The 14,381-nt window shown below is 34.9% G+C and overlaps 1 protein-coding gene across 2 annotated transcripts in view; it reads left to right on the top strand.

The window, feature by feature from the left end:
* LOC131043539 (uncharacterized) overlaps nucleotides 1–14,381 on the top strand; it is a 108,996-nt gene that overhangs the window by 10,000 nt on the left and 84,615 nt on the right. Inside the window, exon 2 of one of the 2 annotated variants that reach the window (XM_057976752.2) lies at nucleotides 4,590–4,626. In XM_057976752.2, the coding sequence (XP_057832735.2) occupies nucleotides 4,590–4,626 (37 nt within the window). Of the gene's footprint in view, nucleotides 1–4,589; nucleotides 4,639–14,381 lie in introns of both variants that reach the window. The other variant, XM_057976751.2, reaches the window with a different exon arrangement.

The following is a 14,381-nucleotide window of genomic DNA, read 5'->3' as shown; positions in this document are numbered from 1 at the left end:
TCATTTTAGGGTTTGCAGAAGAAAGAGCAGGAGCAGCCATTTAAATTTTTTATTCTATCTAGGATTCTTATCTTGATACCAAATCTAAGGTTTCCCTTATACACAGACGCACATTGTATGTGTGTTGCTGATAAATGTAATGTTCCCATTCGGTCATCTTAGGAATTCAATTTTGTGAAGTCTCCAAAGAGACAAAATTGTAAAGGAATGCTATATTATCACCAATACAAACAGTATGGATATAGAAATGTAAGCGTAATAGACCACAGCTTTACAAGATTATTACATTGCACATCCACGAACGATCACATAGGAAAAATAAACAATGACACAAGTAATCGGTAACATGAGAAGATCGATCATCAAACATGGGACAGATAATGAGCAGGAATATCAACGTAATGATCCAATTGTTTTTACCGGATCAAAGAAGCTAGATATATTATGGTTAGAGACTAATATATAATGATTAGTCTCTGAAGATATCCAGCATGATATGATACACAGATCAGAGATTAGTATAAAAATCGCCTATGGCATATATGATGAAAGACAAGTATTAACTAGTGCCAATACATTGATTAATAACACCGATTAGACAAGTGGAGATTAATCATAAAAGGCAGTGAACTATACAGGGAATCTAAACAATCACTTGATATGCCTTGAGGAAGCCTGATCGAGATTAATGTTAATCATCAATAATAACAAGCGATTTGGTCAGAATTAGTCAAGAAAAGATTAATGCTCAACATCGGCGGATAACAGTGATTACTATTATTGACAAGCACCGATAATGACAGAAATTGATAACAAAGACTAATTAATACGTGGCAGCAAGACTAATTAGATAGCGATTATGATAAAAGACTAATCGGTTGGTTATGAAGAAGTCTGCTTGATAAAAGTTGTGTCCCCTTGAATATGTAGAGGTGCGAACCTTTCTATTTGCAAGGTATAAGAGAGCATTCAATCTCACTTCATGAAGGAAGGGGAATCAGTTTATTTTCTGAAGACGGATACTTGTTACATCGCTCAAGTTAAGCATTTGACCAAGTGTCAAGTATTGGGTATATACAACAAGATCTACATCAGAGGGAGCACCAATATCACAAACAACAACATATCAAAACATAGTGGAGTGCAGATCAGAGAATATCAGGGACAGCAGTAATACACTAAATTGATTGCACCATTCAGTATCAGATATAAAGATGATGATCATTTTGCATACATCCGATTGTTGAATCAGAGTTTGCAGTAATGTTTGTTCTCATATCTTCATATTATAAGTTATAACAGCTGTGAATTATAATCTATCATACGTGCATTAATATCATTTATCATCATTTTAAAGAATTTTTGGAAAGAAGTCCCTTGCAATAGATTTACAGATTAATTGTTCCCTTCTTCCTAAAGTACTGGAACAAGGGGACATTACAATAAATCTGTTAGCAGAAATTTTATTTTTATTTAAGCCTTCATCAAACAAAAGAATTATGGTACTTTAAAGGAACAAGATATTGTTACAAGTTAACATCTTCTCTAAAGTTTTAATCTTCTCTTTATTGAGTTGTCTTGAAGTTGGATTGCTTAATGTCTTCCAAAACATTGATGTAAAAATCTGTTAGACATTTTTCTTCAAAATATTACAACTCAATTACTGATATGGACTGTGAAAACATAATGCTCCTAATGAAATTCATAAATTAACACTCATTGGGCTGTGTGCAGCACAGCTTTGCCCCCTTTTTAACTTTTGTTAACTCCTGTCTAGAGTGTGCCATTCTAGTCTAACTTATTATCTATTTTAAATTTTAATAAATGGCACTCATTTAAAACTATTCTTCTATTTCCTTAAGATTTGATGTGTCTTGTATAGAAAATTAGCTTATAATAAAAGAATTTTTTTTTTTTTTTTTTTGTATAAAATGGAGTGAAACTTTTTTTTTGCTTTTCTTCAAATGTTGTTTTAATTATGTATATATTATTTAAGAGAAGATTGAAAAAAAAAATAGTCCATTGGGAGACATGAGTTGCTACAAATATTTGTAATAAGGCTTAGGTTGGAGTCCAGGGGGGTATGTTAAAAAAACAATAAGTTATGGGTTGCCCATAGTGTGGTATGGTGCAACCTTGTACAAAACAATAAGATTCCTAAACATGGGTCAAACTTGAATGCAAAAATCAGAATTTTCCATAGAATTCGTCTGATAAAATCTGTCGATACAATTTGCCTGTTTTTTTGGTTTGGTTAACTTCAGGTGAAGGTGTAGACCACTTTAACACATTGTTGTGATATCATGGACCACATTCTTATTATTTATAAAAATGAGTCACACTTGATGCACTCTGTAATCGTTGACATGTCCATTGGAGTTACAGGCAGCCTAGCCAAGCATTGGCATTTGAGTTATGAGTGGTCTTGTGGTAGTGGGGAGGATTGGAAACTGGGTCAGCTGCTTACCAAATTACCCTCCATCGCCATTTCACCAAAATTCCTTGGACAATAAAGTAAATTAGAAACATAATGATTTTTGTGATTGTTTTCCTCATGTCTAAGCAACTAATAAATTACTCTAATTTAAATTGCTTGTATTTTTCTAGCCATTTTCCATGGATGCCATTCTTGTGATTAAACTTTTAAAAGTCCAATAAAAGTTAAATTAAAATGATGTAGGTATAAAGTTGTTGTGAGGTTGTGAAGTATTTGAAATAAGGTAAGTGGAGTTTTTCGGTACTAAAAATTGGGTGCATTCATAAGTGTGACCCAAGTTCAACATCGCTTGGCAGCAAGGTGGTCCATAGCCTCATCCCCACATTACAATAAATTTTATGGTCTTAGTAGTTAGTACCAAACCTCTATCATAAAAAAATGGGGAATAAATTTGTCTTTGTTTTGTTTGCGCTTTCTGGAGAATTTTTAACCTTGGGCTAGTTAAGTAAAGCTACATTAATTATAGCAAAGAGAAAAGACATTACTTAAAATTGACCTTAGTTTGATTTTTTTCAATAGTATTGTTTGATAGAATCTTGTATAGAACAAAGTCCCATAGTTCCTATTTTTCTATCATTGGTATTAACTTGAACATTCTCATCATTTATTGAAGCTTATATTGTGGGGCTTGCAGGTGTCCTCCTCATCCTCAAAGTCACTTGCTGCATATGCCTTGCCATTTACTTTGTCTTCACTCTTCAATTTCATGGCTTGATCATGTGTATAAGTTGGTACAACTTCAATTTGAAATTGAACTTTGACTTGAGACCTTCAACAAACCATCTCTTCTCGGACGATATTTTCAAGGATTCTCTAGCTTGGAGATTAACTTTTTTGACCTCCTCTTGTAAGTGATCACCAAGTTAATTTCCTCTGTGTCGTAGATCTCATTATCATCTTTGAGTCACATGAAATTTTTATCAAAATATTTTCTTAGCTTTTCCTAGGTACTCATTTTAGTCTTCTCCCATATCATGTACTGTGCATTAGTTATACCTCACAAGGTCATTGGGAATGATTGATAACAGTCTCCTTAGCTACATTGTTTGTTTGCCATCTAAATTGTAACACATGTTATAATGTTGTAGGTTGTCTCGCATATCCTCACCTGTGAACTTGAGTAGTTTCTTTCTATCCCCTATTGATGGTGGACTAGACATGTAGCTTGGATTTCAAGGCAATGTTGGCATTGATGGTATCCCCCTTCTTTATTTCAGCTAGTCCTTTTCATCCTCTTTGTATCTTGGCCTACAAACCTTGTCATCTCTAGTAATTTTAAATTTTTCATACTTGTGTTAGTTCTCAAAGCTAAATAGTTCTAGAATCTCCTATAGAGCAATAGAACTATAGATTGGAGGGGTATGGAGGGAGTAACAGTTCTAGTTGGAGGGTGTGACTCAATGACACACAAGATTGGACCATGGGTGATACTTAAAACATAAATAATGTGACATGGATTCTTCCATATTAACCACATGATGTACAATTCTGGACAATGAAAGTAATTGCTCTTTTCCATTCCCTCCATCCAGACTTGTTTCTCATAGACTTGTGCATAATGCAACATATAGAAGCACGAGAGCCTTAGTAGGATGGGTGCAATAGTTGAGAAACAATCCATATAAAAATTTAAATGAACACTCCTAGCACATAACTTTCATATATCATAGTGGAATATACTCCTTTTTATTTTATTCTAGCTTTTGTTACAAAAGCACATGCTACAAACATCATGGAATCTTAACTTTTTTGGCACTCATGAATGAACTTCATAAACTTGACAGTATTTGGTTGTCAAGGATGGTCTTGTCTTGTCAGATATTGTTATTATGCACACAAATTTTGAAATCAGTATATTTTCATTGATTGACTTGCTGGCCGCATCCCATTTTAGAGCCTTGGTCCTTTTACGTATGGTTAGTTACAATTTTTCCCTTTTAGAAAACATTCTAGCTATTAATTTTGATTGGTATATGCTTAAATTTTAAAAAAATTCGTAACATAAAACACACTGTACAGTATCCTTACCTGTTATATATGCAATTAAAGATTTCAGGAAAGTTCCTTAACACAATTTATGATTTTCTCTCAGATGTCAGGGCTAATGAGCTTCCGAAAGCATTGAACAAGTATGTCAAAAAGTAAGGAACATTAATTTGCTGCCCTTTATTTGAACTGTTATTGGTTCCTGAATTTCATCTTTGTTTTACAATACACGTGGTACTGAAATCTATATTTGTTTGTTATGTGTAAGAAAACTTAAATGCATTCAACAAAATAATTTGTTAGTTGAAGTTGCTCCTTCATTATTTGGGATTGAGTTCCGAAATCAAGTGGTTTGTAGCAAAAACTTTTGGAACCATGTATCTACTACTTTTATTATGTTTGAACTTTACGAATGATTTATAATAAGATCTTTTTCTTTCTCTAAAATTGATTGACAAAAGAGGTTTGTGGTTAGTGGCAGCTGTTGTGAAACATTTTCTAGCTCTTCTAAATGGTCAATAGAATGTCACAAGCCCTATAGATATTGCTTAAGGTGATCATTACAATTGAGTCTTAGAAAATTCAAGTCTCCTCGCATATTTCGATCCTTGTTATGATTCTATATTAATTAATAAAATGAATTTTATCTGTGAACATGTACATTTGTCATGTACTATTCTTTGAAATCAATTTTTTGTAGGCATCCCATGGCTTCTGTTTGTCAGCTTGCCCCATTGGTTTCTTTTCCTTTATTACCCATGCAGGTTTGTGGGCAGTCGACACTTATCTTTTCCTCCAAATTATGCACTCATTAAATTGTTAAGCACATGCAATTGTTATGAATTGCAATTATAGGTGTACTGTGCCACAAGCTATCAACGCCTGCCATGAAATAATGATGCTTGTAATAAAATACTGTAAAGTAACTATTAATAATTCCATGATATGGTAAAAATAGTTAAGGGGATATTATGAAAATGATGGACAGTGGCAAAGCACACATAATTTTCATTAGTAGTCTTGGTAAATGTAAATATGTCATAGTGATCGGAAAAAGGTGGATAGCTTGTGTAAAGTCAAAGGTTGTCTTAATTGAAGGATCTCATCAAAGGTTTACAAGAGTAGAGGAGAACAATAGGGTACAATAATCCAAAATCATTTGTTGTATCATGATTGAAGAGGTGATAAATATATTTTGGAGGATAATTAGGTAATAAGGTGTTATACGAAATATGAGTGCTAATTGGTTGGATTGCAATATTCACTTATGGGAAACCCAAGTAATAAAGGATATCTTGAGTGACAGGGTTAATAAAGTGAGCCCTAAATAGCTGATTTTTATATTAACTTATATTATTTTAACGAATCTCTAGAGAATTAAGCAGTGCTTATTTGAGTTTCTGGCATGGGGGGACAGGTTTCCAGGGACAGCAATTTTTTTCCAAAATTTTGGGGATGGCAAGGGAGCGGTGGGGAGACAGCTATATATGTTAATATAATATACACAGACATTTAAAATTATTATATATTACTGTTTTATTATTAATATATGATACTTACAATTCTGTAAATTATTTTAATGTGTTAAAAAATGCTAACCATAGAACCTATTATAATAAATTTGCCATTTATTATCCATTCTTTATACTAACCATTTAAAAATTTAGAATATTATGCTAACCATGCATTTCACTTGTTATAGTAATGTTAATATTTATATTGCATCATACTAATTTCATCTTGCCTGTCAATGATTTCTCATAAAATCAGCAATAATAATTAATTTGCAAGCAAGTTCAGTTCTTAGTGTTCAATGCTCACCTAGAGACTAAACAACTATAGATCTATTGTTTTTACAGGATATTTTTTTTTAACTATAATTTATCATGGATTTCATATACCTATGTCAATGTTTACTTTTTCACAAGGTCTTGCCATAACTTGGATAAACAATTTCCATATGTGCAATGAATGGCATTTATCAAAGGCCTATTACCTTGACAAATCTTTGCTTCCATTTCAATACATCCATTTAAATATGCAGCAATACCTGAAAAAAGGAGTAAACCAGAAAATTTTGATATAACCGTGTTTGATTACAACATTTCCAAGCATCTAGAGAGAATAAGCGATGCCTTAAAAAGGAGAAGAGCAGAAAAAAAATTAAAATTGATATAACTTTGTTTCATTACAACATTTCCAAGCATCTGGAAAGAATTAGTAATAGTTGTCAGAAACATAAGGTACACCGACAGACTAAGAGTTGCCATGAAAGAATATAAATCAAATAAAATCTACATTCATAATTCTCACCTGCTGCCTGTGGTGTAGCTTTCAATACTCCAGCTTGATATCAAGGTTTTACCACTGATGTCAGTTGCCTCACCTGCAGCCAAGCTGGGCCAAATTCTTATGTGTTCTCCTCAAGTTTCCCTTAGACGGATTGTCATCTAAGATTTTTCTTTGATTTCAAAAAAGTATTTGGCTGCAGGGGATGTCAAGATGTCCTCAGCATGTGCTCCCCAAATGAGGGACATTTCTAGGGGATGTTCCCCTTGTAGAGGGGGTGCCCCTATTTTTTTAAAAATTGCAGAACAGCAAGAGGACATTTTTTTCCCATCCCCGTGTCCATGGGACATCCCTGTTTGAGGAAACACCTGCAAAATATGGGGGATGTGTCCCTAGGGTACATTGGAATAAAATGAGAACTAGCATGAAGTGCTTATAAATAGGGTCCTTCTCTACCCATTAGAGTAGTGTTATGTGGAGAATTGGAGAGAATAATATAGAGAAAATTATATCAAGTGTTGATCTCCCTACATTTGGGATTTGTATCTCTCTCTTAAGCTCCCGATATGTTGATTTATACACAAATATTTCTCTCCACTCTTCCTTAGGAGATGACATTTTTTTGGGTGAGGTCAATACTCACACTAGGACATGTTAGATACTTGTGCATGATCTTTTCGAAGATGATCTTTGTGTCTAAGAGTTTAATTTCATGGAATTTGGTTTGCAAAGGACTTGAGCTAGTGGGAATAGTCCTATCACATCATATGAGAGGTCTTCTCTAGTTCAAAGAGTCATGTGGACCTCACATTCCCAATAGCTATTTGGCTATCCTAATTCCAAAATATTTACTTGCTTCTTGCACAATATGGGAACAATTGTGGTGGATTATCTTTTTCCCAAAAGGTCCTTGATCTAATCAGATATGGGATTTGTATATCTCCCATACTTTTCCATATCTTGATTTATTATTGAAAATTTCTCTATACTCTTCTTTAGGAGATGCCGTTCTTTCAAGTGATATCAAAGGGTTAAATACTCTTGCATGATCTTGTGGAAATTATTGTTGTCTCCAAGAGTTCGGATTTGAGGATATTCCAGTTTACGAAGGATCTCACCCTACAAGAACAGTGCTCTTGTAGAATATGGAAGGTATCTTCTCTAGTTGAGTCAGTTATAGGGCCTACAAATCATCAATAACTATTTGGTTATTCTAATTCTAGAAGGTTTACTTGCTTCCTCGACAATGTGAAAACAAGTGTTGTAGATTATTGTTCTTTCCAACAAGACCTTGATTCCCTACATTTGGGATTCATATATCTTCCATAACCTCCCCCTTTTTAATTATGTTGCTTTAACTTTCACTTCGTGTATTGCTTTGCCTTCCTTTATGCCCTTCCACTAGGATTCTCCTATATTTATCATTCCATGATTTACTTTAGTGCTTAATAAACCAATGATTTGTTGTTTTCCTTTCTCACCGTTGTCTATTTACCATCATGTACCCTCATGACCAAATATGAGTTCCCTCCTAGCATCTTGTAGAACAGTAGAAGTGATCTGAAAATTCGGATGAAGCTGACATTTGGACTGTTGGGACATGTGATCATAGTTTGCAGAGTGTTGCCAAGAAGCCCAATGAAGGAGTTTGTCATCAAATAGTGTAATAGGGGTGTTTTTCATAGTGGTATATTTGCTTCATGCTTATGGAGGTTTGGGATGGTGTGGGATGTCTTTGAATCTTTGTTGGTGGATGGAAGACGATTTGTGGGTTGATTCAACGCATTCGGGGCCTTCTAAGCATCGTCATGTTGTAGAAGCAACAAGAATATGAAAATGGAACCAAAAGTGGAATTTGATTGCATATGTAACAAGCTAACTTCTTAAGTAGAAAAAGAATGTAAACTAACATTCAAAGTCTTAACAATTGACAAAACATAGAACTGAAATTTTTCTTTTTAACTCATAAGTAAATGAAATTTAACTTTTCTACCAGCAAGGAGTAACATCAACTATTCATGAATGATTTCAAATGCATATTAACAGTTCAAAGAACTAGTCTATCATGGTTCCACAATAATTAAAGTACAAGAGAAGTTTAGAGTTTACATCATTCGGACTATTCTGAAATTCTTTATGAACCATGGTATTTGACCAAAGGGAAAGTATCATCAGGGCGATTTACCACCCAACCATAGACCTGGCGGTCTCTTGCACATTTTTCTACTGGAAGCAGCCCTGCCCTTTTCAAGGGTGTAATTAGATGTTAGGTCTAATGCCATTTGAGCCTGGGTTTTTGACCCTACACAACTCTAGTTGGTCATACACTTTAGGTACCTCCTAACTAGCATGACCTCTGATTAGGTAGTGCTTTTGGACCATATGAACTGATAGATGCTTGCATAGCACAACGCCACCTTGGCCAAAGGTTTTCATAGTTGCAAGCATGAATGAACATGCAGTCAATGTTCACCACCCTACTTGGCTAGAACATCAAACTAGGGTTCAGTCATATTGACAAACTAGGCTGTCTCTTATGCTAACTGCATTCTGACAAGGATTTAGAGACACACTTGAGTTTAAGAACTACTTTCTAGACCATTCTTGGTGCAGTCTTTGTTGTGCTAAGTTCATTGACAGCTACCATTCACAACATGTTCATGTCATTTTCAATTAAGTTAATTTTTGCTAGAGTCTAATTGGCACCATACACATGAACACTAGCTTGCATACTTGCACCCTCATGTTTACGTATATGTGCCTTCATCTCAAGGATTTCACAATTGTTAACTATACTTCTGTATTACCAACATACTTGTACTAATGATCCTTGACTCATAGCATTAGAGTACGATGGAAAAAGAGTACAATCCCTTTCTTTATTTGTTCTTAAGAACTGAATTTTTTAAACCTTGTTTAATTTGTTATACTTCTTCACCATACGTGCTGGTACAAGTAAGAATTAAGCTCAGTTCTAGCTACTGTTTCTTTTCAAGTTTATCTCAGCTTAATCAGACTGCCAATGAGCATATAGTGGCACGCTTCAGCATTAAAAGATGATAATAATTAATTGCTGTTACTAAGTTTTCTACTTTTTAAGGGTTTGAAGAAATATGCATTCATTGCTTGCATTTTCAGATTGTAATAATGAATTATTTCTTAACTCTGTTATGTGTATGAACAATTTCATATTGATTTTGCTATTGTTTTGTCTCTTTGCATCCTTAAACAGAGACTCAAGCAAGGTGCGAAACCCTGCGATATCAGCCTTGCATTAAAAACATGAAGGCCATGGTTAACTTAATTCTATCCACTTTTCAATTAATAAACAAATAGCTTCTATTATGAGCTTATTCGACCTGTTTTATCAAGTCATGAATGTACTTCTTTCAGTACAAATTAATTCAGTGAAACTTCTTTCAATTTCCAAAATAACAATGGACTCACAGAACATAACCTGGTTCTGTGCCTGCTAACTAAGTCGTTGCAGCTGTATGCACCTTCTAATTTCCTTGAACAGAGTTCTTCTACTTCACGTTTTCCAAAACACAGTCTTTTGTCTCCGGCTTCATGAGAAACAGTGCTTTTTTTTTTAGAATGTCTTTCCATTCCCTTAATATGCTACGGACTTCAAAAACCCAACAATGATCTTAATTCCCAAACAGTTATACGTATTTTATTTCACTTCAAGGAGTTTTGAATTCATTTCAATGAATTCCATTTGCTAATACATTGAATTTCATCACCCACGTTGCTGGGTTATATATATCTAAATCCACGATATTATGTGGCTTCCCGTTATAAATGCTTGGTGCCACCATACTTTTATAAATATGGCCAATATAAATGTGGTTTCTCATACTTATATAAATATGGCCATTGGCCAATATATAAACTGATCATGATTTAAAGAATGATTCATACGATACTCTTAGTGTTACCACGATATACTTGTTTGACTGTGTATGTATATTATATGTGATACATATATACTTATGTATATGTATATATATACTTTTGCCACATTATCATGTAGCACACGTATATACATATATATATATACGTGTATATATGTACTTCTTATACCATATGTACATAATCATTTATGTATTAAATACATTGCATTTAAATTAAAGTATAAGTCTGAAATGATTTAAATGATTTATCAGATCAATTCTTAATTTTGAACTTAGTTATACGAAGGCTTAAGTCAATGTCATGAGTTCTTAATAAAGAAGGAATCCTAACAACTCAACTGACAGGTCTAGGGCGAACCAAACCAAGAACCTAGTTCACGACCTCACAATCCTAGGCTCAAACATCACATGACATGACCGATACTTATAGGCTTCAGAGACTCAGATGGCAACTTGACCCTTCTCCTATTTCTCTCCTCTACCCGATGATACTTCCCCTCCCTTCTCGGAGGACGACGAGTTTCTTGCAACCACTAGGTCATAAGAATGTAGTTAGCCAGAAATCACATCCATTACTCTAACATGTAGGAATATGATTAGATAGAAATACAAAACTTCATTAACTATCCAATGAAATCATTTCTCATAAGAAATTCTGAACCACTATTCGATTAACTTAGATAAACATCACATAATAATGCAAATAAAACATAGCATAGTATTAGTGAGAAAGAGGGATGTAACAGCATATTTGGATAGCAATTTATTAAAAATCACATACCTAATATTGGGTCCAAATGTAAAAGTTATGGCCTCCAAGAGATCTAGGTAAAAGTGGTTGACAAGTTGGTGAGCTATGCATTTGCCTTGGTGAATTTGCAAATAATGAAGGAGCAAACAACTCATTTAGGGGTAACTTGATTGTTGTAAGGAGCAAACAATGGTAGAGAGTGAGTATTTTTGGAATTTCAAGTGTCATATCTTCACATTTGGTAGTTGAACTTCTTCCCTCAACCTTGGGATGCTAAAAGAGTTATTAAAACCTTCTTGACATCTTGGTAAGGGTTAGAGTCTTTGGATGACATTGTTAGAGGCATTGTTTTTGGAAGACATGGTGTGTGAGTAGGGGAGTGCTTGAGAGGTATAGTTCAGAACTCTTGTATGCTTGTTGAAGCTTGACATGACCTGATTGGTTATTCTAACCTTTGTACTTCACATTTGCATAGTGGAATGGGAGGTATTTTCTTTTGAGATAGAAGTTTTTTTTGACTCAGAGTGAGTTTTCCTCCAGATAGGCAAGTGAATTTCCAGATTTGTATGTTTTGTTTAATTGTTCTCCACATTGTTGATGCTTAATATCTCTGTTCAAATGCATAACACATGTTCAAGTTGTAGTTTTGACGCAGGGGCATCCTGAATGCACCCTTTGAGTCAAATTATTGTCATTTGTCAAATTTTGGTTTCTTTTGGTTTGATTGAGCCAATAAGGTCATATAAGACCATTGCGGGTCATTTAGGATCATTATCAAAGATTTGGGTGATTAGATTTCAAAAAGGCAAAAATTGTCAATGTTGCTCAAATAGTTGTCAAACAACTTTTGTAAAAGTTGTCAAATTGATGTACTTGTTAAGCATAATGATTGGTGGGTCAGTTGAGGTAGTTGATTTGAATGAAAATGTATTTAGATCCCACCCAAACGCGAATTTGGGGTTGGAGATGGAATAGAGAAGAAGAAATCCTTGTTCTTGTGCATTATTTCTGAATTTTTCTCATGTTGCAGACTGTTCTTTTGGTTTGTACGGATTGTACTTCACATTTAATGATTTGTAACTGGTTGGAAAAGTTAGTGATGTGAACCTACTTTCTTTTTCAATTGGTCTCATCAAATTTCATGATGTTTTGTGAAAGTTATTGCATTTTTAGTATAGACAGGAAAAAAATATATTATATTTTCTATGTTAACAGTCTGCAAAACCCTTTGGTATGGACGTGTATGGTACAGTATGGAACTAAAACCAATGGGAAAAGATGAAGATGTGAGTCTAGTTTAATATGTTTTTGGTTTGGTGCAATTTCGTTAAGACTTGAATAAGTTATGGCCATTTTGGTAACTGCAGTCTGGAACCTTGCCTAGGGTTTTCAGCTTGTAAAATTAATTCATATAATGAGTTTCCATGGTTGAAAATTTATGAAACCTTGTGGAAATCTCTGTACCAATGCTGCCCACAATCCTGCAAAGGGAGAGCTTTTGATTCATTTGTTTGTGCTGGTTGTTAATGAATGTTATTTTCAGATTACAGTGTGACAGTTTGAAAATCTAGTTCAAAGAGGTTTTGGTGTTAATAATGTTTTGTTTTGGTTTTCTCAATGGAAACATTGGTAGGACAGCCTCTCAATGCATTGTATAAGGCTTGGGAAGGCCTGGTCATATATGGGATTTAACAAAGTTGAAGAATGTGCTGCTGTTAGGCCTAAAAAGAGACAATTTTCAGCCCTTGGCAATGGGAATTTGGTGTGTTAGTGCATAGTTTGAGTTGCTTAATTGAGAGTGGTGTTTTGAAAGGTTATCAAATGCATGGGAAAAGGATTACTAATTTAAGATTGAATGGGATTGGGCAATGATGATAAGAGTATGTGCCTAATAGACCTAGTGGTAAGGTGTCTAGGAATGAGCAACTAGGATGCATCTAGATTGCATTGATGGGATCATTATGGATTTTTGTGTATTTGTTTGAATTGAAGTCCTTCCTCTGTATCACCATCCTTTTTCTTCACCAACACGATAGAAGAAGCAAAGGGGCTAGAACTAGGCCTGATGAACCCCATGTACAATAGCTCCTGGATGGTCTTCTCTATCTAATCCTTAAATGCCTTAAGATGACGATAGGAAGTAATGACAGGCTTAGTGCCCTCCTCTTCTATCACATGCTCAAAACCCTGGTCAGGAGATCTTCCAAGAGGAATATCATAAAAAACAACTCCATTCTTGTCCAACACTGTCTGGACATCAATATGGAATGGCTGCTCATCAAGAGAAGGTGTCTTGGATGAAATGAAACACTGTGCCACCCAAGCAACATCACCATGTCTAAAAAGAGACTCCATCTAGCATGTTGAGACTACCATAGGCCCACCATCAGAAAGAGCCTTTAGTACCACCTTCTTGCCATCCGCCATAACTCCAACTTCATATTCTTGAAGTCCTGAACATATCTACTAAGTGACTATAGCCACTGGATGCCAAGCACTGCATCAATCTCACCAAGACCTACAACGTAAAAGTCATCGGTCAAAGTATAGTCACCCATCTGTATACTAAGTTGTGGGACCCTCCTAGTGCACCTCATAGCAAAACCATCTACCACTGTCACACTGAAACTTGCAAAGTCCTTAGCTTGCAATCCATGCCTAGCAACCATACCCTCATCAATAAAATTGTGTGTAGCACCACTGTCCACGAGGCAAGTCACACGTTGTCCCTTAATCACTCCTTTCAACCGAAAGGGATGAATTCTATGGACTTCTGAGAGCGTAGCTATGGTGACCTTGGGTGTACCCAAAGTCTCATTCTCCCCAAGCTCTACCTGTGGAGTCTCTGCTCATCCTCACCATGACTGCCCTTGGAAACTGTATCTTGTATATGCTCATCATCTACATCTGAATAGACCTTAATGAGATGCGCTTTGCCGTT

This window comes from Cryptomeria japonica, chromosome 2 (genome assembly GCF_030272615.1).
Source record: "Cryptomeria japonica chromosome 2, Sugi_1.0, whole genome shotgun sequence".
Lineage (NCBI taxonomy): Eukaryota > Viridiplantae > Streptophyta > Pinopsida > Cupressales > Cupressaceae > Cryptomeria > Cryptomeria japonica.
This window is presented reverse-complemented; position numbering and strand designations above follow the sequence as displayed.